At 41.6% G+C, this 27513-nt stretch overlaps 1 protein-coding gene across 2 annotated transcripts in view; it reads right to left on the bottom strand.

Annotated features, from left to right (window-relative positions):
• SDK1 (sidekick cell adhesion molecule 1) overlaps window positions 1–27513 on the bottom strand; it is a 982307-nt gene that overhangs the window by 618688 nt on the left and 336106 nt on the right. For both annotated transcript variants that reach the window (XM_030933228.1, XM_030933229.1), the window contains 2 exons: window positions 22868–22974; window positions 19835–19982 (listed from right to left, as the gene is read on the bottom strand). In XM_030933228.1, coding sequence (XP_030789088.1) covers window positions 19835–19982; window positions 22868–22974 — 255 coding nt within the window. The remainder of the gene's footprint in view (window positions 1–19834; window positions 19983–22867; window positions 22975–27513) is intronic.

The raw sequence follows: 27513 nt of genomic DNA, 5'->3' as shown, positions 1-27513 counted from the left end.
TTTTACTCAAAAGGTGACAAAAGATATAGAAAGATAGGCTCCCCCATCTCTCTCTCTCTCCACTTCTGTCTCCCTCCTATTCCCCTATTCTCTTTCTATGCTTTGTGGATCTCTTATTTTATTTATGTGTTTGCTTGTTTACTTATTTAGTGCTGGAATTCAAGTCCTGGTGGCTCAAGCTTTTCTCGAGCTGCTTATAGACTGGAATCAGGCAAAAAGCTCTCTTTTTGGTGGTCCACGGCACTGGGCCCTCCTGGCTACCCCGTCGCTTTCTGGCTGTCCCTTTCCATATTTTCATGGGTGTCTTATTTGTCTACCCTGCTCTGCACGGTAGAGCTCCTCAGTGGTTGCATCTCTTCTATGCTGTGTCTGAAATCTCTCTCCAGGGAAGAGCTCACCATTTCCAAGGTCTTAAACATCACCTACATACAAATGGTCCCCAATATTCTATCTCCAGTCTGATTTTTCCTTTAAGCTCCAGACTTGTGTGTATACAAATATCTAGTTAATTGTTCTCACCAGATATTTCACGGGCATCTCAAACTGCACAAGCCCCATACCCAATCTGAATCCAGTTGTCATCATTTCAGTAAAAAGATTCCTCTAAGGGCTCTAATCAGAAGCAAGAAGCTTAACTCCACTACACCCCAAATCCCTCTTTCGACCCTGTGGATTCTACTTTTAACCTAAACTTCATTCATCCACTTTTCTCCATGTTGTCCACCCTGTCTTCATCCGGGCTGCCAGCCCCCATTGCCAGGACCTTTGCAGAAGCTTCCTGTGTTTTCTCTCTGCTTCCTCTTCCGCCCCTTACTCTCTATTCTTCACAAAGCAGCCTGGTTTTCTTAAAGTCAATCAGATCATGGCCCTCTCCTGGTTGAAATCCCCCCTACGGCATGCAGAGAAAATTCACTCGTTTCCACAGACAAAGCCCAGCACAATCTAGTCTCTGCCAACCTCACTTTGGGCCACTCTGCTCGGAGCACAGTACCACACGGGCCCCCTTTCGGCCTTGGAACACACCAGGCTCTCTGCCACCTGAGCTCCTTTGCAAACACTATATGCAGATGTCCAGCCCCATTTCTTTAAGTCACTGCCTCCTTCCCTTTCTTCAGATTTTGGTATAAATATTATATCCATGGACAGGGCTTTCTTTCATCACCTGACTTTCTTTATGTGTTTTGTTTCTGCCCATTTTTTGGTCAGTTTATTCTTACCAGGCTGGAAATTCTGAGAACAGGAACCCATGTGGTATCCTACTAGTACTTACCAGAGCAGCTGACATGCAGGAAGCATACATTCAAGGAAACAAGGAATGTCCCTTCTTTATCCCCACAGAACACAGTCCAGGAAAGACACCAAAAAAGAACCCAGTGAAATATTTAATGATGATCAGTAAAGTGCAAGAGGAAAAGAAAGAAAAAAAAAAGACAACAGGGTAAAGGCTATTTAAGGTGTCAGAAAGTCACGTTAGGTAGCTCCTTTTGCATGAAAAGTCCAGAATAGGCAAATTCATACAGACAAGAAGTAGATGCGTGGTTGCCAGGCCTGAGAAGTGGGAACAAAGAGGAGTGACTGCCAAGGGGTACAGGTGATGGAAATACTCTGTCAGAGAGCGGTGACAGGTCGGGCGTGGTGGCTCACGCCTGTAATCCCAGCACTTTGGGAGGCTGAAGTGGGCGGATCACCTGAGGTCAAGAATTTCAGATCAGCCTGGCCAACATGGCGAAACCACATCTCTACTAAAAATACAAAAAAAAAAAAAAAATTAGTCAGGTGTGGTGGCGGGCGCCTGTAGTCCCAGCTACTCAGGAGGCTGAGGCATGAGAAATGCTTGAACCCGGGAGGTGGAGGTTGCAGTGAGCGGAGATCGATCCACTGCACACCAGTCTGGGTGACAAGAGTGAGAGTCTGTCTCAAAAAAAAAAAAAAGAAAAAAAAAATAGTAGTGATAGCTCTACAACCCTGTGAATATACTAAAAACCACTGAATTAGATGCTTTTGTAAAAAGGTGAAAATTATGGAAGGTAAATTACATCTGAATAAAGTTTTTTTTTTTTAAAGACTACATAAGATGAACTAAAAGATGGCTGTATTCCCCTCAGCAGAATGTGAGCCCTTCAGAAGCCAGAATCGCTGTATTGATCTTTTTATCCCCAGAGCCTAGCACAGTGCTGACTGATTGACTGGAGGGAAGCATAAATGAAGGATGACCTTGATATTAGGGGCTCTCACTTGGAAGCAAATGCTGTAGGAATGAGATAGAACTAGGCTTGGTCAGATCTCATTACAGCAAAGAATGAGCCCTCATGAGAAAATGATCCCACATCACGGCTATGACAGCTCATGATTCACAAAGGGCTCTTCCACCTGCGACGGGATGTGATTATCATGCACAAGAGTCCAAGTCCTGTGAGGTGGGCAGGCTGGGGTATTATCACCTGCACTTCACAGATGAAGAAAAGGAGCCCCACCGAAGTCAGGCACTTGCCTTTAGACACCCAGCCACACCAGGCATCACGGGGTCCAAGGCCTGTGCAGGACCCTTTGGCCATGTCACCGCCCTCATGAGCAGGCTGAGACCCACTTTGTCATAAACAGTCACGGAAATGATCAGAAAGGTATCATTCAAACGCCAAGCTCCATCCTCAGCTCTATCCCTGACAGATGACATGACCTTAAATCATTTAGCCACTTTCTTTCCCCATGCAGTCATCCACAAAACTGGTGTGATAAGACTTCCTCTGCTTTCTTCACTAGCATGCCATGAAGATGTGGAGCAGTCTTGCAGAAAGAGAAGAAGAATGTATGTGCCTCCACATCACCTGCACGGGCTGCACACTGCCCGGCCCTGCCTCCAGGAACGTCGTCCTCCCGAGGACGGCCAGCTCCTTCCACACCTCCTCAGAGCCCAAACAGATGGCTTGACCCCATTTCACAGGTGGAAAAAAAACCTGGAGTCCCCTAAACATTAAGTCAGGCTTGCCCACGGTCAGAAAGTGACAACAGAGCAGAGCTGGCTCTCACAGTCTCTCTTCCTGCTTTAAATTCAGTGTGCCTTCCACACCACCCTGCCCCCACACACTTCGCATTTGGGTAGGACTCTCAATTTCCAGACAGTGACGCTCCTCACCCTCTTTCCAGGACTCGGCAGGGTGTGCTGAGCCCCACCCGGGAATGCTACCTCCCTTCCCACAAAGGGGGAACCCTCCCTGTAGACACTGGGTGCCAACTGTGACAGCACCTCCAGCCAGCTGCAGCTGTCCACCTTTCATCTGTTTAACACGTTTTGCCCTCTCTGTCCCACTGCCTTGATCTTTCCAGTTTACAGCCTCCTCGTGGCCCCAGCCCTAAAGTGCATGAATGCCCTTGGGTGGGACACACACCCTGTGACTCTTCTTGGCCTCCGAGCACATCCCTTTCTCCATAGGGTTCCTTCTAGAGGGCAGCTTTCCCCCTCCTGCTTTGTGGGGGAGAAGGTAACTTTGACAGCCAAGATTTCCACCCAAAGATCCTGAGATAAGACCAGGTGAGACCAGGCTTGTCATGAGAGAGGGTTCCCAAGGAGCGTGTGGGGGCTGAATCCCACCGACCCTTGGCTCTCCACAGGGGTACAGGTGAGATGCATCCTGCAGTGTCACCAAAGTTTTCTTTGTAATGCTATTACAAAGAATATATGTATTATATATATAATGCTATTACAAAGAATATATATAATGCTATTAGTATTATATAATATATAACTATACATATTTATATATTATGTATAAATATATATTATACATATTATATAATATATAAAATATATGTGTATATTTATAAATGTATATATGATATATATTTATTATATGATATATATATAATATGTTTATGTATTATATATTATGTATATATAATGTACTAGTAAATCATGTTTCCTATGTCTGTCTTATATATCTGTCTGTCCCTCTTACATGCACTTGCTTATTTGCTGCTAATTGTAATCCCAGAAATGAGGAACAGATTTTATCTTTGAAGTCCTAGCAACTTAAAGCAGTACCTGGCCATACTGAGTAGTGAGTATTTACTGAACGAATAGATCAGTGTTTCCTGGATGAATACATGAACAGTAGCACATGGTTCGTTCTGGGGAGATGGTGTGAGCCTAAGTACACTAGTCTGAGACTCAGAAAACAGCTTTCAGTTTCGGCCCTGCCACTTGGTCGCTGTGTGACCTTGGGCAGGTCAGTTAGCTATTCTCAAGGAAGTTGAGATAAGGGTGTACCTCAAATGGAAATAATTCTGGCCACCTCGCCAGCGTCTGGGAAATAGGATTGGGTGCGTTCATTTGATAAATTGAATATAGGTGTGGAAACCCTTTCTTACCTGTGAAGTATGCATGGTGTGGTGGGATTGTGACCCCACCTCTCGGTACTCCCCGATTGTCTACATGAGCACACGTTAGTATTCACAGCCGGCTGTTCCTCTGCTCATTTGGAACTTTGTGTTTTTTAGGTAGTTTTTGCTTAATGAGTTTTCAGCCCCTGGTTGGTGATACTTCGTAAGTAGATATGCCCCCTCCCTCCTTCCCTTCTCCTTTCCTTCCATCCCGTTTATAACGTCCTTGGGAAACTCAAGTGAGTCCCAAGGCTGTGGGGTCATAAGAGAGACATTGCTGTCTGCGTGTCTGCTGGATAGTTTGTTTCACAGTCAAATATAAGTGACTTTTATTAGCTTTTTTCTGGACTATTAGTGTCAGTGCTACTCTCCCCAAATACGGGTTGTTTGTTCATCTAACAGATACCTCCTTGCACTGACATTTTCTTCTGAAAGTCACTCCCGAAGTGCAAAATTCCCTCAAAAGCAAATGTGCTTTGGACTCTAAGGGGATACTGCCAGAGTCAAAACTCAAGAAAACTTTGTAATGCTGTTTAATTGGTGACCCAGACCCAGGGCACTGGTGCACTTTAGGGCTGGGGCCACGAGGAGGCTGTAAACTGGAAAGATCAAGGCAGTGGGACAGAGAGGGCAAAACGTGTTAAACAGATGAGAAGTGGACAGCTGCAGCTGGCTGGAGGTGCTGTCACGGTTGGCACCCAGTGTCTACAGGGAGGGTTCCCCCTTTGTGGGAAGGGAGGTAGCATTCCTGGGTGGGGCTCAGTACATCCTGCTGAGTCCTGGAGAGAGGGTGAGGAGCGTCACTGTCTGGAAATTCAGGGTCCTACCCAAATTTATACACATTTATATATTACATATAAATATATATCATACATATTTATAAAATATATATTATGCATATTTATATATATTATATAATATATATCATATATTATATATTTATTTATAAATAGATATGATATATATGATATATTTATAAATATACACATTTATTTATAAATATATATTGTATATTTAATATTATATTTATATATAATATAATATATAAAAAAATATATATACTCCCACTGTGCTCCATCTTCCTGGATATGGTGAGAACATACATAAATATGTATTATATATATTTATATATTATATATTTATACATACATATTATACATATTTATATAAATACATATTATAAACATTTATATGTATTTATATATATTATTTTATATATGTATTTTTTTTGAGACAAAGTTTCGCTCTTGTCGCCCAAGCTGGAGTGCAGTGATGCGATCTCGGCTCATTGCAACCTCCACCTCCCGGGTTCAAGTGATTCTCCTGCCTCAGTCTCCCATGTAGCTGGGATTACAGGCACCCGCCACCACGCCTGGCTAATTTTGTGTTTTTAGTAGAGATGGTATTTCTCCATGTTGGTCAGGCTGGTCTTGAACTTCCAACTTCAGATGATCCGCCGGCCTCAGCCTCCCAAAGTGCTGGGATTACAGGCATGAGCCAACCGCGCCTGGCCTTCAGTACATACTACTACATGCATTTAAAATGCCTCTTGATTGTGATCATGGCCATTTCAAAACATAATGTGGGTACAGATTTAAGAGCCAAAAAAAAGCAAGGTATGATTCAACTAACACATTCCAGGCCTGGCAAGTTGAGAATTTATTGTTCATTAAAACTGTATTTTAATTATCCTAGTTTTAATTAAAGTATTATGTAGAGTTGGTGAAATGCAATTATGTGCAACTGACTTAAGATGTATAATGGGCTAATATTTGTAAAGAAATGCATTATTGTCACAAGATCTGCTCATGTAAAATGAAGTGTTTTATTTCGAATGAAAAATTGGTAAACAGAATATTAAATTCTCGTTATTAAAGTTAAATACTACATGGCCAACTCGAATGGAACCAAGCAATTCTACGATCCCCATCCCCCATGCTCTTGGCCTATTCACTTGGCACAGGAACGTTTCTCTATCTGTGATGTGCCCTTTCTCCCGAAGCAGGGATGGTGTCATCTACCTGCAGGCAGGTGCCCAACAAGCATCACTGAAAGAGAGGACACTTGAGTGACCTTCATCAAGTCCAACTGCGTCATGTGATGGTGTAGACGTCAAACTTACTATGAGCAACAGCCCAAAACCTAATCTAATATTGCTTATAAGGTAACCCTTCATCGCACTACCTGACAATCAGAAAGAAAACAGGAAATCCTCACAAGCATCTCAGTCCACCTCTCACTCTGCACAGTGAGGCTCTGGAATAAAGCGCGGTGACAGGGAACTCATCAGCAGTCTGCAGACTATTCATTAAAGCAATGTGGCGCTTTCCATCTTCTTACCCACTCTGAGGGACACTAACTTGCCCCAGGATAATAGCAGCTCAGACAATGGGACTCCCACTGTGCCCCATCTTCCTGGATGTGGTGAGAACAACAACAAAAAGAACTTTCTAGGTTTTACAAACCAGCATTTGGAGGAGCAGTGTGGCATTTACAGGAGCACGGTGGGGCTGCCCATGGCTCCAGCATATTCTCTACACCAGGGTCCTTCCTCCCATGTCCCCTCTAAGTCACAGAGACAGCTACGTGCACAGCCAGCCAGAGAGCCACAGACAGATGAATGCTTTTAATATGAACATACTTGCATACCTTTTTTTGAGGGGTGGCATATAGCATATACCCTCTATCATTTAACTGAACATTAGCTGGCCAACTACTTTCCTGCTCATTCCCTTGTGTTAAATCTCACGACTACTCCAGGAGAAAGAGGTCATCCTCTCTGCTTCATAAGTGAAGCTGAGGCACATTAGGGCAGCTACCCGCTAGGTGAGATTCCAAGCTGCAAGGTCCTGTAGCATTCTGGAGCAGCTCCAGAAGGCCTTCACTTTGACTAGTCTACCTAGAGCAAACCCTCATCACAGCTGTGAGCCAACACTACCAACCTGTTTCTCCCCTTTCACCTTCCAAATCCCAGTTCCTCTGAGGCCCATGTGATCGGGATGTGTTTATTCTCAATGCTATTCCCTCCTGAGGTTCTAATTCCTCCTTCCCTCTCCATTTACTGAGGACTGTAGCCCTGGAATCCCTATCTTCCTCCATTGACTTCTCCTGTCACCCTCCCTGGGGGCTTTATATCCATGTTGCCATCTACTCTAACACTGTGGCCTTGGAGTCTTACACCTCTCACCACCACTGACCTGCCCCTCCATGCAATCTCAGCCCCCATTCTCATGGTCACTCCCTGAACTTTGTCAATCCCAACAAAAGTTCCATTCTAAGTCTAGATTTCAAATACCCCAGGTGACGTCCCAGTTTTTCAAGAAAACAGAACCCCTACAACAGCTGACACGTGGACCCTGGAGTAAGAAGGGAAGGAAAAAAGCACAGAGGAAGGAGGGGTGACCCACAGGATGACTTCAAAGAGGCTGCATGAAGCTGTGTCACCCAACAGGCAGCTGGGGTGGCGTCAGTAATCTATCTGCTAATCCACCTGCACACAACCATTCTCTGATTACCTAAGGATTCTAGGTCACCCCACAGAAGTTTAACCCTAAGACTTTTCTCATCTGCATCATCAGATTCCTTCCAAGTGAGGGAGAAGTCCGCTGTTTGGCACTAAATGGAATAGATGAAGAGAGAATGAGAGGACGTGAGGTGCTCAGTCCACCCACTTCTCCACCCACTGCAATTATTCTTCCAGTCAATAGACTCCTGCAGTCTTCTGATTCTGTCCTACTGGAACATCCTTCATCTCTTCCCTTATAAAGCTCAGAGACAATCGAGACCCATCACTCCCCTGCAGACAGCCTCAACACGACCCTCGCTTCTGAATTCCACATGGTAATTGGGCTACACTTCGATCTTCTGTGAACCCAATTAGCTGTCTTCTCTATAGTGGCATCAGAACTTCCAAACTTTACTGAAGACATCCATCACCACAAACTGCGACTGTGCCCTTGCTCTCAAATGTTCCCATAAGCCTAGCATGTTTCCCTAGTTTGCTTCTGACTGTCTGCCTGACTAGCTAATACCTTGTCTTCTCACATCAGCCCTCACTCTAAACTTCTAAGCTCATCCCAATATTCAGAGAGAAAATAAAAATCCACGAGAAATCTCTCAATTTTCCACAAGCATGTTTACCAAACCACATGCGTCCGTGTGCATATTCTGGCTTCCATCCTGTCAGAGTGGAAGCTGTGAGGCCATGGGGGCCACCGTATGCCACCATGAAGGTGGTGCCACACGACTTCAGGGCCCTCCTTCCCATGCTTGTCTGTGCATGTCCAGGTCACGTTTGCCAGGACTTTGTTCCCCCTAGCATCCTCACTCTCTCCTGACTCTTCACATTCTCCTTCTCTACTGGAGAATTTCCATTAATACATAAATAATAGCTAGGATTCCCCACGTAAGATAAAACCAGCTCCCTTGACCTCATGTCCTCACGATGAACACTGCGCGGTTTCTCTGCAGCTGCTCACAAGAAAAACGCCCAAAGAGTTGTCTCAACTTGCTGTCTCCACTTCCTCATCTAATATCTAAATATTTAAACACTCCAATTACTAAACATTGCCTAATTAGAGAAAATAAAATGAAGGCCAACATTTCTAAGCCTGCATTGCCTTCTAGATTCAGTATCCTTCTTCCTCAAGCTCATTCATAGATCCTTCAGCAATGTTCTCGGAAATATAAGTTCTCAGGCTTGTCTGAAAATACCATCTTGTCTCCCCAACCTGGGATCGTTGGCTTAGCTGACACAGAACTTTATGACAGCAGTTTCATCCCTTGGCGTTCGGAAGATATCATTCCCCTCCGTTCTCTATTACTGCTGTCAGCTATCTTCTGATTTCCGTTCCTCTGAGGCAACCTGAAGTACATGTATGGTTGTCTTAAGGTTTCTTCTTTGTCTTTGATGTTCTGCGGTTACACTATAATATGTATAGATTTGGATTTACTTTATTTATCTTACTTGGAGCTCATTCTGCTTATGGACTGTGAAGAGTCATCATCTTAGGAAATGTCATAGCAATGGTCTCTCTGTATAGTATCTATCCCCCATTTTCTCCATCGGATGTCTAGTGATTACTCTGTCCTCTAGATCTCTTGGCCTTTCTTCTAGATTTCCCATCTTTTGTCCTCTGTGTTTATTCTGAGTAATTTCTTCAGATCTATCAGAACAGTAAGTCTCACTTTAGCTGTGTATTGTCTGCTCTTTCACCCATTCAACTGACTTTTCTTTTTTTTTTTCTTTTTTTTTTTTTTTTTGAGACGGAGTCTCGCTCTGTCTCCCAGGCTGGAGTGCAGTGGCCGGATCTCAGCTCATTGCAAGCTCCACCTCCCGGATTGACACCATTCTCCTGCCTCAGCCTCCCAAGTAGCTGGGACTACAGGCGCCCGCCACCTTGCCCGGCTAGTTTTTTGTATTGTTTAGTACAGACAGGGTTTCACCGGGTTAGCCAGGATGGTCTCGATCTCCTGACCTCGTGATCCGCCCGTCTCGGCCTCCCAAAGTGCTGGGATTACAGGCTTGAGCCACCGCGCCCGGCCTCAACTGACTTTTCAAATACATGGATACATCTTTCCCAGCAAGAAGTTTGTTTTCTAATTTCATTCTTTTAAAAATCAGTACATTAAGAGATGTTCAACATCATTACCCATTAGAGAAATGAAAATTTAAAAACACAAGGAGATATCATTATACACCTATCAGAATGACTAAAATAAAAAATAGTGACAACACCAAATGCTAGTGAGGAAGCAGAGAAATGTGATCATTCACACACTGCTGGTGGGATTACAAAATGGTACAGCCATTCTGGAAAACAGTTTGGCATTTTCCTTAAAAAAAAAAAAAAAAAGTAAACATGCAACTACCGTACAGCCTAGTCATTCCACTCCTGGGCATTTGTGTGTGTGAACACAATGAAGTCCTATGTTCAAGCACAGAAAAAAGGAATAAGAATGTTTGTAGCAGCTTTATTCATCATGGCCAAAACCTGGATACAATCCAGATGGCTTTCAACAGGTCAATGATTATAAACTACACAGTATGGCCACACCAAGAAACACTAAACAACAAGAGGAAACCAACTAGGCTGCAGACAATAACCTGGATGATTCAGGGAATTATACCAGGTTAAAAAAAAAAAGCCAGTCCCCACGGGTCACATACTGCATGGTTCTGTCTACACAACATTCTTGAGATGACAAAACTTTAGAAATGAAAAACAGATTAGTGGTTACTAGGACTTAAGAAGGGGAGAGGGCAAGAGGAAAGTAGTTATGGCCATAAAAGGTTAACATGAAGAATCTTAGTATTGACAGAAATGTTCTGTTTCTTGACTCTATCAACGTCAGTATCCTGGTTGTGATACCGTAATACAGTATTTTACTAGATCTCAACATTCAGGAAAACCGGTTACAGGGAACATAAAATCACTCTACATTATTTCTTTTGACTGTATGTGAATCTACAGTTATCTCAGATGCTATGTTTAATTAAAAATAGGTGGAAAAGAAAAAAATACCATATGATTCTGCTCACACAAGATAATTAGAGTAGTCAAATTCATAGAGACAGAAAGCAGAACAGTGGTTGCCAGGGACTGGGGGAAGGACGGAGCAGGGAGTTATGTTTAATGGGTACAGAGTTTCACAAGATGAAAGGATGTGCTGAAGAGGGATGATGGTGATGATTGCACAACAATGTGAATGCACTTAGTGCCACTAACTATACTTAAAAGTGGTTAAAATAATAAATCTTAGACCAGGGATGGTGGCTCATACCTGTAATCCCAGCGCTCTGGGAGGCCAAAGCAGGAGGATGACTTGAGCTCAGAAGCCTGAAACTGCAGTGGGCTATGATCACACCATGGCAATCTAGCCTGGATGATAAAGTGAAACCCTATTTCTATTTTTTTAAGTTATGTTTTACCACAATTTTAATCATTTAAAAAAAAAATAGCAACCTCTTCCAAAGACTCTCCACTGTGTACAGAATAAAATCCAGATTCCTTCCCACATTCGGGGGCTACAGGGCCAGAGTCTCTCAGTTTAGCAAATACATCAAGCTCTTTTCTGTTTCTGGCCTCTGTGCCTAGAACATTCATCCTCCTGAGCTCCACAGGGCTGGCTGGCTCCTTCCCATCTTGCAGACATCAACCTGGGAGAACAGCCTCATAGACACAGCGGAGCAGTGTGGACTTGGGAGTCAAAGGGCTCCCACGCTGGCCAACTGCTGGCCTCTCTCTGCCTTAGTTCTCGTCAGGAAAGCCACGATAATAATAGTACTAAACCGCTGGGCTGCTGTGAAGATTAAGTGAATTGTTATAAATAAAATCCTTAAAACAGTGCCTGGCACTCAAAAATCATTCATTATTATTATTATTAAGGATCACATTGAGAGTATCACAGAAATGATGTTGAATGAATGAAGCTAGACAAAGGATTTCACATTCAGTGATGTCATTTGTGTGAAATTCTCAAGCAAGTAATCTAGCCTGCGGTAACGGAAATTAGACAAGTGGGAGGGCAGGGCTGCAGGAATGCACACTAACAGCAGGAGGGGCCCAGGAACTCTCTTGATTGGGATGGCAAATTCTTCTGTGTATGTATTTATTGAGATTCATCCACCTATATGCTTTAAAAATGTGCATTTTGTTATATGTAAATTATAACTCTATAATGTGATTTTTAAAATGTCACCTCCACAGAGGGCCTGTCCTTAGCCACTCAATTCAACCTCATTTGGCTTGGGACTCTCTCTTCCCACCCAACCGTGTCTTCTCAGCGTGGCGACACCCTCACCCCAAAGTATCCTGTGTATTACCTGCTTCCATATCAGAACACACCTCACTGAAGGCCGTACCTGGGATGCCTCAATTCCCCTTTCTGTCTCTAGCAAGCAGAACAGTGCCTGGCACTAATCAAGTACTCAGGAAATGTCCATGGATGCATGAAGGAAGAAAGAGAGGGAGGGGAGGAACAACTGCCACGGCACTCCTTTCCTTAACAGCAGCACTGAACATTAATACCAGAAAGGACTGCAGAAGTGGTTAGAAAACCTTTTTCACTGACATGGGAAAATGGAGGCAAAGGGAGAATAGGTAATTCTCCCAAGGTCAGAGTTACGGTGAAAGCAGGCCTGGAACCCATATCTACCCGTCTGTTTTACTTATACCAAATATGGCTCGGTTCACACACATAGATATACTCCACAAACATCTACAAAATGCCTATAAAATATAAAATTTTAAAAGCACATTATTTTGAAAGCCTAGTTAACTATAAAAATATTATTACAAACAGATCTACTTCATTTGAACATTAAGTTGTGACTTCCAATGCAAGTGCTAAGTTAAACAAATCTTTCTTGAAGAAATTGAAATGAAATGATAATAAGTTAACGGATGTTCAAGTATTTAAGCACGGACAATTATGAGTCAGACTGTTTCTGAGTCACCTGGGACGCTGTTTACTGCCCATACTTCACAATCCAGATCATTACTGGTAAGTCGTCTACTGCAAAGCTGACTGAAGGTTTGAAACATTTCATCTATAAACTTCGCATGTGCAGGAAAAACAACATTCAAGAATACTTGTGCTTGCACATTCCTGTCAGGTAGGCTACAGGATGCAATTTGAGCACAAGAACCTGCAATTAAGCAAAAGAACGGCACTGTACAAAGTTTTTGTTTTCTAATCTGATAACTACCAACATAAATTACATCGTGGAGGAAAGAGAAATACAGCACGGCATCAATATTCACATTTCATATTTTGAGAAATAAATGCAAATAAAGAAAATATATCTAAACCAAAATAACACAGAACAATTTTATTATCAAATTAGACTGTATTTATAAGACAAAGCTATGCTCATCTTTGATATGCAAAGACAGCAAACTTTGCATTCACTAAATCAGAAAAATAAATATACACGTTTTTCAACTTCTCAGATAAAACCTGTAATTACCTATTCGGATTCTGAATATAACTTATTTTCAATTCTCTCAAACTACTGTTTGTCTTTCCAAGATATTTTTTCTGCCTCATCAACAGCATTTTTCCTTGAGGTTTGTTCTCATTTGTTTTCCCCTTCTGCTGAGGAAGTCTGTGGACATTACATGAATTTCCTTCACATTCATTCATCCAGCCATTCCAGCACTGTGTATCTCCTATGCATACCAGGAGGCCAAATGTAGGTAGAAAAACAAAAACATTTTAGCTGGTCAAAAATACCTAAAACTGGCTGGCCATGGTGCTCTGTGATCCCAGCACTTTGGGAGGCAGAGGCAGGTGGATTGCCTGAAGTCAGGAGTTCCAGACCAGCCTGAGCAACATAGTGAAACAAAGTCTCTACTAAAAATACAAAAAAAATAGCCAGGCATGGTGGCACACCTGTAATCCCAGCTGCTCTGGAGGCTGAAGCACAAAAATCATTTGATCCTGGAGTTGGAGGTTGCAGTGAGCTGAGATCATGCCACTTCAACTTCAGTCCAGCCTGGGAGATAGAGCAAGACTGTCTCCAAAAAACAAACCACCTAAAACTGTTCACATTTGTAGGTCTTGTCTACTCAGACAGTTTTCTACCTGCCCCCAGGGTGCAAATGTGAACTGTTAATTCAAAAAATAAAGAGCAGGATGCTAACTAAAATTTTCCTCTTGTTTCAGAGTTTTGACTGAAGTCATAAATCTCAGGACAATGGTGTTTTTCAGATCTCAACCATGCAAAAGAATACTTGCTAAGAGGTGGTCAAAACAAATCCAGGGAATTCCCTCTACTTCATGTATAAAACAAGGAAAGTTAGCCTGTCTCCTCCCAAAGTGGGACCCACAAAGCTTGGGAGAAGCAGGCCTCTGCCCTCCGGCATGTGGGAGTCAGGGACAATGGAACTTGACTCTCACTGGTTAAAACCCTAAGGCGAGATGCTGGGAGACAGCTCTGCCAGCATTTGAGCTTGTATCAAGTCATAGGGTACAGTCATGGATCTTAACTTCACTTGCCCTAAAATGCCTTTTTCCTTTTGTCCCATCCTTTCACCTATATCAGCTCCAGATGGCTTTGCAGCCTTACTTCCCCCACTGCCACGTAACCTAACATACTCACAAGTTCTAGGAATTAGGACCTGGGAGGCCATTGCACTGTTTATTTGTTCTCTGCTCCTTGGGCCTCAGGAGTTGTCCTGGTTATTATGAAATCCTCTCCTATTGGTTTCTTTATTTCTCTATATATTCCAATAAATTTTCTTTTTGCATAAGATAGCCAAAGTGACTTGCAGCCAAGAGCATCTTCTTCTTATTTTTGTAGGCAGAGTCTTGCTACATTGCCCAGGCTGGTCTGTAACTCCTGGGCTCAGGTGATCCTCCCACCTCAGACTTCCAAGTAGCTGGGATTATAGGCATGCATCACCATTTTAACTGATACAATGGAAGTCTTTGGGGGTACACCTACTGGCTTATTTCGTAGGTTTGTAAAGAGCTTTAAATGTCATCAATACACCAACAACTCACAAGTTTAACCTAGACCTCGCTGCTGATCTTGAATCTGACATGTATGTCTATCTAATCATTGGTTCCTTCTGGTGACCTACGATGCATCTCAAACTTAACTTGTCAAAAACAGATTGCAGACAACACTGCCAAATCCTCCACCTATATAGACAAAATTCACTTCTCCCCAAATCATCTCCCTATTTAGCAAATGGTATCTCCATCCTACAAGTTGCTCAGGCCAAGAAAAGTCATAGAGTTATCCATGATTATTCTCTTTCTCTAATTGCCCACATCCAATCCAACAGGAAATCTTTCTGATCCTACTTTCTTTCTTTTTTCTTTTCTTTTTCTTTTTCTTTTTTTTTGAGACTGAGTCTCACTGTGTTGCCAGGCTGGAATGCAGTGGCGCAATCTTGGCTCACTACAACTTCTGCCTCCCAGGTTCAAGCAATTCTCCTGCCTCAGCTTCCCAAGTAGCTAGGACTACACGCGCATGCCACCACACCCCGCTAATTTTTGTATTTTTAATAGAGATGGGATTTCACCATGTTGGCCAGGATGGTCTCGATCTCTTGACCTCTTGATCCAACCGCCTTGGTCTCCCAACGTGCTGGGATTACAAGCGTGAGCCGCCGCGCCCGCTCTGACTCTAGTTTCAAAACCTACCAGTCTCTGACACTTTTCGACCCCTCTGTGCAAACCCAGGTTAATCCATGTTATTTCAAGTTGAAAGCTGGTCTTCTAAAAGATGAGAAAGGAAGACTAGAGCAATGTATGGAAAAAAATAATCAAAAACGTAAAAAAAGATCAGCAAATAAGGTAGAAAGAATTAGGCTGATCCAGAAGCGAGCATGAGACTGAGTGTCAGGCAGACCTGGGTTTGAACCTTGGCTCTGCGTGTATCGGCTCTGGGCCCTGGGGTAAGTAATTTAACATCCATCCTCTTCCATTCTGATAACTATACATAAAGCTAATTATACCTGCCTCAGAAGGCAATTGTGAGGATCAGAGAAGATATGTTTAAAGTAGGTACTCAATAAATAATAGCTCCTGTTAAGATTATTAATAGGCTATTCAACTAATTTTTCAAGTTAGGAAACATTAGACTTACTGTTTCCCTTGAAAATGAAAAAAAAAATCATTTAATTATAAGCCTAAAGTTCACATTTTAAGAGTAGATAATGAGATAATGTTTAAAAATGGAGGTGGGGAGACAAAACGAGCTTCTTTCACCACATGACAAAGGTACATGTACTAGAAAAGCAAACTCACACAAGGAGGTTAAAAATAGGTACAGAAAGGCCGGGCGCGGTGGCTCACGCCTATAATCCCAGCACTTTGGGAGGCCGAGGCGGGTGGATCACAAGGTCAGGAGTTCGAGACCAGCCTGGCCAGCATGGTGCAACCCCGTCTCTACTAAAAATACAAAAATTAGCTGGGCTTAGTGGTGTGCACCTGTAATCTCAGCTACTCAGGAGGCTGAGGGAGGAGCATCGCTTGACTTTGGGTTGCAGTGAACCAAGATCAGACCACTGCACTCCAGTCTGGGCAACAGAACAAGACTTCATCTCAAAAAATAAAAATAAAAATAAAACAGGTGCAGAAGCTTGACCTGCATTTCAATATGTGTGAAGCACCTTGAGTCAAATGCTCATTTTTAAAAGGCATCTCTGGGTATATAACAAATGTGATGCCATGTGACTTGTGCTATCAATCACGTGGGTGGGAGGAACGCAGAAATGTCCTCCCATTTTCAATCAAAAGCTGTACTTTCTTAGACATGGAAAGCAATATACTGGGTTTTCATATTTAGATTTTTAAATTTTTAAACATTTAAACTTTTTCTTGATGCATAATAGATGTACATAGTTTCAGGGTACATGTGATCATTTAATACATTCATATAATTTGTAAAGATCGAATCAGTGTACTTGGGATATGAAAGCTGTATCTCTTTGGATGATGTATAAACTTGTGGAGAAAACCATACCCATACTTATTTATGTAATCTTGCACAGCAGGTACTTAATAAATGCGGGGTGATGATGAGGTGGAAAATATGAAACTAAAGGGCCTTGTAAAAGTGTAAAGATCCATAATCAGCCTCATCTCATCTCTTTAAAAAATGGTATACTGCATTATTTCCTGAGATTAGAGATTTATCAACAGCTTCACGCTTGTAAGCAGACCATTTGTTTGATATTACACCAAGTTAAAGGCCTACTAGTGTCCTGTCTTTATTAGCTCACCAGGAATTAAACAGGCTTTAGCATGCATTTGCAAGTTTAAAAAATTTATGAAATTAAGAGTTATTTCATTCTATACCCTGTCAGACTTGTGAATAAGTGTTGTCTCATGCATATAGAGAAAACACAGGTTAACAGGTGGATTAATACAGACTTATTTGCTACTAAGTTCAAAGAATTCTTCCACAATGAATTTTGCTGCCACTGACATTAACTAAAAAGCTCCAATGTTTGAGAGGAAAGCCTAATTCAAACTACCTCCCCATCCCTGGTACCAATTCTCCCCCAACATTTATCCTAAGATTGCCTGGTCATATTGTGCTCAGCACTGGGAACTTCTAGCATATTTATACCAGAATGTATCTTGCCTGCCGCCCCCATCCCCCCACTTTTTTTTTTTGTTTGTTTTTGGAGACAGGGTCTTGCTCTGTCTCCCAGGCTGGAGTACAGTGGCACCATTACAGCTCACTGCAACCTCCAACTTCTGGTCTCAAGCTGTCTTCCCACCTCGGCCTCCCAAGTAGCAAATAGCTAGAACTACAGGTTCGTGCCACCACACCCAGCTATTTTTCTTTTTTAAAAAATTTTTAGTAGAGATAAGGTTTCACCATGTTGCCCAGGCTGTTTTTAAACTCCAGATTGCTTTGAACTCAAGCAATCAGCATCCGAAAGTGCCGAGATTACAGGAACAAGCCACCGCGCACAGCCCTCGCCTGCCTTTTTAAAGCCTAACAGTCTACTAAAGACTGAAAAATTGATCCTTCATCTTTGTTTCATCCCAACTCAAAACGCATCTTTTATGATTGGAATCAATATAAAGGTGGATATCTAAGTAACCTGTAATCAAATAAAGAAAAAAGGATAGCAATTATCCCATCTTCTAAGGTAATTGGTATTTTTACTAGAATTTTAAAATATTCTGCATACACACACACATACAAATTTTTGTTCCCAATAACCAAAATAGAAACATTTGTAAAATAAGCTTAAGTGGGGTGGCTCATGCCTGTAATCCCAGCACTTTGGGAGGCCGAGGCGGGTGGGTCATTTGAGGTAAGGAGTTCGAGACCAGCCTGGCCACATGGTAAAACCTCATCTCTACTAAAAACACAAAAATTAGCCGGGGATGGTGACATGCACCTGCAGTCCTAGCTACTCAGCAGGCTGAGGCAGGAGAATCGCTTGAACCTGGGAGGGAGAGGTCGCAGCGAGCTGATATCACGCCATTGTACTTCAGCCTGGGTGACAGAGTGACTCTGTCTCAAAATAATAATTACTAATTATAATTAGTATTATATAATTATTAATAGTAATAATAATTATTATTATTTAGGTTCCAGCCAGATTCTGATCCAGAAGTAGAAGACTGAAGACATGGGGCTTAGGGAAGGGATTCTCTGATGCTCAGGTAGGGGCTGGAGGTAAGAATCACAAGGCTTAGGGAAGGGATTCCACAGATGCTCAGGTAGCGGAGAGAGCAAGTGGGTTGCCACAGTAACTTTCAGTTACATGTAAAATCTATTTGGCAAATGACCTCACACACATTCTTTTTGAAAAAAGCAGAACAAGAGTGTTTTCTCCTGATGAATTTTTATCTGAGTGCAACCACTGGCCGGCATAAATATCTGACTTCTGGCCTATGCTTACGGCATTTCATGATTCTTCTGGAAATGTTCAGCCTTGAAACCTTTATGTTTGGAATATTGTCTTTAAATTAGGTTGTAAAATGTCCAGTTATGAAATATATACCAAGTGTTCTTTTTAATCACTTAAAGCTCCAAGTGAAGAAAACCTGTCTGGCATTAGATAAATATCTTGAATGTGAGATAGGCAAGAACACCTTGAAATAATGCTTAACTAATCACAAAGCAACTATTCTGCAATACATGGGTGAACCACTAATTAGTTGAAGAGAAATAAAACTGTCATGGTAGGATAAAAGGATAAAGAGAAATAAGCAGTAATTACTGTTTTATCGTCAGAGAAAGTAGTATCAAACACGGCTCAATAAAAGGAGGGGGAAAAAAAACCCACAGCTCTATAAGTAAATACCAGCACTCATTAAATTAGTACTAGGAGCCAAACCCAACTCAGGGATGACAATGGCATCTTAAAAAGTACATTCAAAAAAAAAAAAAAAATTGACTGCAAAGTTGGGTAAGGGTGCTTTAGTTTTAGGGCACGCCACATTCTGAAGAATAATATTGGCAGGGCACAGGGGCTCATGCCTGTAATCCCAGCACTTTGGGAGGCCGAGGCGGGCAGATCACGAGGTCAGGAGATCGAGACCATCCTGGCTAATATGGTGAAACTCCGTCTCTACTAAAAATACAAAGAATTAGCCAGGCGCTGTGGCGGGTGCCTGTAGTCCCAGCTACTTGGGAGGCTAAGGCAGGAATGGCATGAACCCAGGAGGCGGAGCTTGCAGTGAGCCAAGATGGTGCCACCACACTCCAGCCTGGATGACAGAGGGAGACTCAGTCTCAAAACAAAACAAAACAAAAGAAAAAAAGAATATTACATGGTTATTTGCTTAAAATTCTTAAAAATATGCAAGCCAGTCCTAAAACAGCTGTTTGCTAAAGATTAGGATAGGACCCCTAGACTAGTTTGCTCTTTTCAAATCATTGGTAACCTTAATTGGTACACTTACTGTGTAGATGGGGCCAGCAAATGACATTAAAATTGTATTTGAAGCTTTAATGTTTGGAGCAACTTACATTCTGTTGCTTGGAATAATCTTGTGCCCTTCTCTAAACCAAGTCACTTGAGGTCTGGGGTAGCTGGTGATGGGCAGCAGGTTTAGAATTGCTGCACGTCCTTGAGGAACTGTTTTCCTCTGGTCCGTATCCGTGAAACTTCCCATGTCTGCAGAGAAAAAGAAGCGCTTTCAAGTTCTAGAAAACATTTTTGGGGGAGGGAAGGGGTCACAGATGGAAACAGGTACGTGTTACAGTGAAGTCACTGATGCTGCCACATGTCACACGGGGACGAGCGAGACTGCACGGCAGCGCTGACCAACGCGGATCTGCCTGTGAGTGAAGCACCGGACAAGCCAAGTCACGCGCCTCCGAAGCGCCCAGGCTGCGCGTTCGTCAGCAAAGCCACATGGTGTTTGTTCTACCTGATGATACAAGGGAATGTCTGCAACTGTCTGATACTGAAAGTGAAGTGCTGAAGCCACCCTAGAACCACATGAAGCAGTTTTCTCAGAAACCGTCAGAAAATGCATCCGGATGTCTCCTAGCTCCTAAATCTTTCAAACTCGTTCCAGCTCGGCACCGGACCTTGCTCTCTTCAGTTTGTTCCCTTCATTTGTGAGGTCACTGTCTCCCACATGGATCTTTCGGGAGCAATATTTCCTAACCACTGAAGAGTCTATACAGCATTCTCCCACTCCCATACTGTTGACTTAATTTGGGGCAACTAGCCTTTGTTCCAGTATTTGTTCTACTGGTAAAAAACGTTTACAAAATGGAGTCACAGGACAAAACACAGCTATTAGAATGTAGGTATAAATGGCTAATTTAAAAATTAGTAACATTTGAAATTTTTGAATAAAATTCCATATGATGGTCAGATGCAAATAAAAATATACAAATAGATAAGGCAAAATAGTGTATTTTTATTTAAATGTAAATAAGTTTGAAATATTCCAAGGAAGTGCTCTATTATCAATGTCTTCTGGAGTCGAAAGACATTTTCTATGTGACAGTATCTAATATTTGAGGGAAAAGATGAAACAAACCAACAAAACAGATTAGAAAAATATTCATAGTTATTTTAAAAGAAAATGAAATTTGTTATCAAAGCAAAGGAGAAAAGAAAGATTTAAAAAAAAAACTAAAGGCAGAGCAGTGGCTTTCATCTGTAATCCCAACACTTTGGGAGGCCGAGGCGGGCGGATCACCTGAGGTCAGGAGTTTGAGACCAGCCTGGCCAACATGGTGAAACCCTCCGTCTCTACTAAAAATACAAAAATCAGCTGGGCGTGGTGGCGGGCGCCTGTAATCCCAGCTGCTCGGGAGGCTGAAGCAGGAGAATCACTTGAACCCGGAAGGTGGAGGTTGTGGTGAGCCAAGATTGCGCCACTGCACTCCACTCTGGGCAACACAGGCAGACTCCATCTCAAAAAAGAAAAGAAAAGAAAAAAAAAAATCTAAGAGCTAGAGATACAGAATAGAAACTAAAACATAATTAAGCAAAATTCAATTTTATAAGACAGAATTTAATATAATAATTTTGAAGCTCTTCTTAAAACATAATTTAGGTATTGATCTTCACTCTAATAATTACATTTTCAATCATTCAACTGAATAAAAGTTCTCAATTATTCTGCAACATTCTTCGACATCACAATTTAGAAAAACTTAAGCCTTCCTAGTGATTTTAAAAGCAAACATGTATAGCATCACCACTTCACCCAGTCATTAGGCTTATGGTAGAATAACTACATATTATTTTATTTCACCTACTCACACTGAAAGCTACAAGCCTTAATTGGGGTTAAAATGACAAATGAGGAAACTCTGTCATCACCAAAAAGTACAGCCCAACTCAGGAGCTCTTTTGTTCTCTAAGGTTTATAATGATATATTAAAATGTAATCTAACATCTTACAACATTGTTTTGCTCACTTTTAAAGAAAAAGAAATTTTGGTAGTACATTCAAGATATAATAAATATAATAAAACAAGCCAGGCTTACTCCTGTAATCCCAGCACTTTGGGAGGCTGGAGCAGGAGAATCACTTGAGGCCAGGCATTAGAGACCAACCTGGGCAATGCAGTGAGATCCCTCCCCTACCAAAAACAAAAGAAATTAGCCAGATTAGCCAGGCATGGTGGCACACACCTGCGGTCCTAGCTACTCGGGAGGCTGAGGAGGGAGGATCACTTGAGCCCAGTTCAAGCTTGCAGTGAGCTATGTTTGTGCACTGCACTCCAGCCTGAGAGACAGAGATAGAGCCTGTCTCAAATATATATTTATTTATATATATATTACATATATCACATATATATGACATATAATTATTATATATGTTATGTCTCTATTTTATATACAAATATGTATATAAAATAAAGCCGGCAGTCCATTTTTACTCTTCACAGATTTTGAATTAGAAAAAGGACTAAATACTTTGCATAGGCCAAGTTCGCTCTCCTGTTTCTCCTCAAGACTACATGAAAATTTAAGCTTCCTGCATTCTTGATGTCTCCTTCGTTTACTTTTAAAAGTTTCATTCTCCAAAAAGGATCTGCTGAATAAAGAATTAATAAGTCACTATATCACATGAATACCGTTGGGGACGCTCACTGTCCAAGTGCTTTTTGTGGTGCGGCGTAAAGATTTCTAAACAAATCGTCACTGGAAAGAACCGACAATGAATGAACTTTGACCTAAATGGGCTGAACTTCATACTTTAATAACATTTTGAATCCAAACGTAGTGCAAGCTAAGAGCAGCTGATTCCGAAGACAGAAAGCATCCCGTTCACTTTGTCATCATCCCCAGGGCCTTGTAGGATCCTGAGTCTTTTCAAATGAAGAAAAGTGGCCTTTGCCTCATCAGCCCCTCGCCTGGCCAGCCACGCTGGCTGCTTACTTATCTCTCACTGAGTTGAGCAATTATTCTACCCGAAATAGGACCAAAGATAAAATCTCAGTTCCTACAACGGTGAAAAGTGATTCTGATTTACTCCCCAGCAACACTCTGTTCTGTAACATTTGGACATCTCCGTACTGTACACATACATGCAACTTGAACTTCTGATTTTCTTTGCAGGAGTGCTCCCATTCTGTTTCGCACCACGCAGCGGTAAAACCCAGCATCGAGCTTCTGCAAAGATGGAATAATATACCTGTTGAATAGCAAAAAGAAGTGTTAATGCTTACATCCAGTGTTCAACAGTTATATCTAACCATCAGGTGCTATTTTATCAAACGGCACTGGCATCTCATCTAGTCTATGCTCAACGAATATTTTATTTTTGGTAACCTAATATCTGTGCAATCCTTCCCTAACCATGACACTAACTAGAACTACTGTGTATTTCTGAGATGATTGCCCTGATACCTGTCTCGCCAACTGGGCTATAAATATCACCCAAAGCTAGGATCTACTTCTGTCTTATTCATCATTGTAACCGTGGTATCTAGCACAGCGCCATGCACATAGGGGATATAACTCACAACTGGCTGAATGAGAAAGGTTAAATCATTAAAAGTCACTGCATTTAAACTAGCCCTCTCAATCAAAAATCATTTAAATTCTCTCTCTGTAGAACGTCAGAATTTCCAAAGATTATTTCTAGAACTGGCAACAGTCTGAACATGATGTCTTGTGTCACTCCACACAAAGGGGCAAAGAATACTTTCAGAATGAGATGTAGAACTCGTCAGGGCAGAGAAAGCAATGCCATCAGGACGTCTCTCTCCAGTCACCAACGTGGATGTCTCTCAGCATAACGTATTCACTTCCTTTCCTGACTTCTCCACGTATGCCCTGATGTTAACTTTAAAAACTTTTTCAGAGGTTAAAAAGTCATTTCATATGTATTTTCCACTTCTGCAACTGTAAGTAATCATCCTTCAAATCCATGCCTGTCTACACTTTTTAGTATAATTTCAAAGGAAAAAAAATAATTAAAAGATAGTTTCTATAAAAACCTTGCTTTAGGTTTACTGCTGGTTTTGTAAATTAGGGTGTTTTAAAATCCACCAGCAAATAAAGATAGGTAACCAACAGCCACTTGATGAGTCTTACAACTCCGGAGCCCACCCCTTCTAAGCTGCCCAAGATGGTACAGGTAATTGAGTTCTCGGCCACATTCACAGACAAATTAAGAGTAAGGTGTGAGCAAACTACACAGCCAAGAAAGAGTTAATATCCAAAATACATGAGAGGTCGGGCGTGGTGGCTTTTGCCTGTAATCCCAGAGGCCGAGGCAGGCAGATCACTTGAGGTCAGGAGTTTGAAACCAGCTTAGCCAACATGGTGAAACCCAGTCTGTACTAAAAGCACAAAAATTAGCCAGTGTGGTGGCACACGCCTATAATCCCAGCTACCTGGGGGGGCTGAAACAGGAGAATCACTTGAACCTGGGAGGCAGACGTTGCAGTGAGCTGAGATTGCACCATTGCACTCCAGTCTGGGCGACAGAGCAAGACCCTGTCTTAAAACACATACACACACACACACATACACATACACACACACACACACACTCTACATCATGAAAAAATAGCTTTAAAAAAAACCCCTTAATTTTAATAAGAGCAAAGATACTAGACAGACATTTCTCCAAAGCCACACAAACGGTCAACAGGTATATGAAAAAGGGCTCAATGTCCCTAATCATCAGGGAAATGCAAACCCAAACCAGTGAGATAGATGTCTTTGTACTCCTGTTAGGATGCCTACTACCAAAAAATGAAAAATAAATGTTGCTGATGACGTGGAGAAAAAGGAACTACTATACATGGGAATGTAAGTTGGTATAGCCACTATGGAAAATAGTATAGAGGTCTCTTACAACATTACACATACAATGACCACATGACCCCCAAATCCCACTTCTGGGTATATTTCCCAAGAACTGAAATAAGGATCTCAGATGTCTGCACTCCCACATCTACTGCAGCATTATCCACAATTAGCCAAGACATGGAAACAACCCAGGTGTCTGCTGGGGAATGGAGAAAGCAAATACGGTGTATACATGCAATGGAATATTATTCAGCCTTAAAAAGAAAGAAATCCTGGCATTTGCTACATAGCATGATATCCTTTAGGTTCATCTACGTGAAGTAAACCAGACACAGAAGGACAAATCCTACCTGATACTCTTGAATCTAAAATAGTCAAGTTCATAGAAGCAGAGAGTGAAATGGTGGCCACTCGGGGGTACAGGGGAGGGGAAATGGGGAAGAATGCAGGGGCAGGAAGTTTCGGCTATACTAGATGAGTGAGTCCTACAGAGCTACTGTACAGCATAGCGTCTATAGGAATCATACTGTATTACATAAAGTTTACTAAGGGGGTAAGTCTTAGGTGTTTTTATCACACAAAATAAGAATAAACTTCTGGAGGTGGAGAGATTTATGCCATATATGGTGGTGAAAGTTTCAAGGGCATATAATTATCTCCCAACTCATCGAGTTGTATACATTGGATATGTACAGCTTTTTCTATTGATGATCATATTAAAAAATAAAAGTGAAGGTATACACGTTGCGGTTGAATAAGGTACATCATATTTGAACAAAAAACAAAAGAGTAAGACGTGAGGCTTAGATGCTTTTCACATATGGGAAGGCATCTATCAAAAGAAAGAAAAGGAACCAGCCTAGGCAATATGGCGGAACTCTGTCTCTACAAAAAAAATACAAAAATTAGCCAGGTGTGGTGGTGTGAGCCTATAATCCCAGTTCCTTGGGGGCTGAGGTGGGAAGATCACCTGAGCCTGGGAGGCAGAGGTTGCAGTGAGCCAAAATCGTGCCACTGTACTCCAGCCTGGGTGACAGAGCCAGATCCTGTCTCAAAAAAAAAAAAAAAAAGAAAGAAAAGAAAAGAAAAAGAAAAGAGAAGGAGCTCAAATAGGAATAGACTACTTTCCACAAAGGGAAGAAGAAAACAGAATGATGGTATACTTTACCCCCCAAAAAAGATGTTCCAGTAATACCTGTCTACAATTTAAAAGTATTTCCTTTTACAAAGTATAACCAGAGAAACGTTTTCAAAATCAAGTAAAAGACAAAGTGTGTGCTATGCTGTATTTGCTCAGTTCCCAAGCATACCTTGAATCACTTACATTCAACAAATTGCTCATGTTTTTATTCAAGTATGTACAATTAGGCAACCTGAAAAAGGAACTGATAGGCAAAAACTTTAAGTGACTAAAACATTTGGACAACACAGGTAATTCAAGATTAAGCAAAAATTAATCAAACTATGTTTTTCCCTCTGATAAGCTTCTTGAGCTCCTAGGGGAGGATTAATAAAATCTGTTGTGAAGAGAAAAAATATTGCTGAGTTTTAATCTTAAAAATTTTATTCTTTTATGTAGAATGGCTCATCTAAAACAAAATTAATTAGTGAATACAATCACAATAATAAAGAGCCAACGCCATTTATTTAAATTACAAATCCAGACCAGGAGTATGTGCAGCTTTGATTATTACACGCTATGATTATAATAGAGGGGATTTTTGAGATTAGCTTAAAACAAAGTCAAGAAAAGTTTTTGGAAAGAAATAGCACAAGTCATTGCAGTAGGTATTTGAAACACTACAAAGACAGTTTTATCATTGCAACATAACCATATTTATATGATTGCTCATTCTACTATTTCCTGTTTTTCAGTACCTAAATAGGTCTTAAATTCTTATGAATTTCTATAGTAATCCTATGTACTAATGCACAAAAATAGAACTGCTTTCAAACAACAGGGAGAAATAGAGACAAAATCGAATATTAAGCATATGCTGTTTTGTACCATCTCTTTAGTCTAATGTCTCACCAGGGAAAAAAATATGAAAAAAGTTGCAAAGTCCTCCACCTATTATGGGAATTCCTACACAAATTATGTTCACCTAACAGATGGGAATATTCATTGTAAGTCTATTGTTTATAAACACACATTTTTAAGCAGGCAAAGTTTCCTGGCTCTTTACAAGAAAGTATGATAAAATCTTAGCACCATATGCCACTAAAATATAGAAAATGCCTGTTCCTGTTTCAAATCAACACAGCAGGGAATGTTTGCATTCACTCTATCAAGGCAGAATTCTACCCAGCGAACACAGTGTTTTCCAGGGCCAGTTCATCATCAGGAATGGCAAAGAAAATAAAACACAAAATCCAAACAAAAATCAAGGCCTTACATGTCCATTTCTGCTAATAGGAGAAAGCCTCAGTTGTCACCTGCATCTCTGAGTGGACCACTGGAACAACCCTAGAATTTCTTTAGGAAGCAGCATCAGGTCCATCTCAGCCCAGGAACAATTACTTGGACTAGACATCTGACATGTTCAGTCTACCTAGGAGCTGAACCACTTCCCTGTATTTGGAGAATTCTCTACCCTATGAGCTTTTGTGGAGATGGGGCTTATCTCAATAAGGCTGAAAGGACCACATCTGGAGATTCCCAGACCACTGCCTCTATAGGTACCAGGTCTGAGACACAGCATGGCCAATTAGACACACTTGCTCTGGATTTTTTTTTTTTTTTTGAGATGGAGTCTCGCTCTGTGGCCCAGGCTGGAGTGCAGTGGCCGGATCTCAGCTCACTGCAAGCTCCGCCTCCCGGGTTTACACCATTCTCCTGCCTCAGCCTCCAGAGTAGCTGGGACTACAGGCGCCCGCCACCTCGCCTGGCTAGTTTTTTGTAGTTTTTAGT

The sequence above is a fragment of the Rhinopithecus roxellana genome, chromosome 6, assembly GCF_007565055.1.
Source record: "Rhinopithecus roxellana isolate Shanxi Qingling chromosome 6, ASM756505v1, whole genome shotgun sequence".
Classification (NCBI taxonomy): Eukaryota; Metazoa; Chordata; class Mammalia; order Primates; family Cercopithecidae; genus Rhinopithecus; species Rhinopithecus roxellana.
The sequence above is the reverse complement of the archived record's forward strand: the minus strand, read 5'-3'. Positions and strand labels throughout refer to the sequence as shown.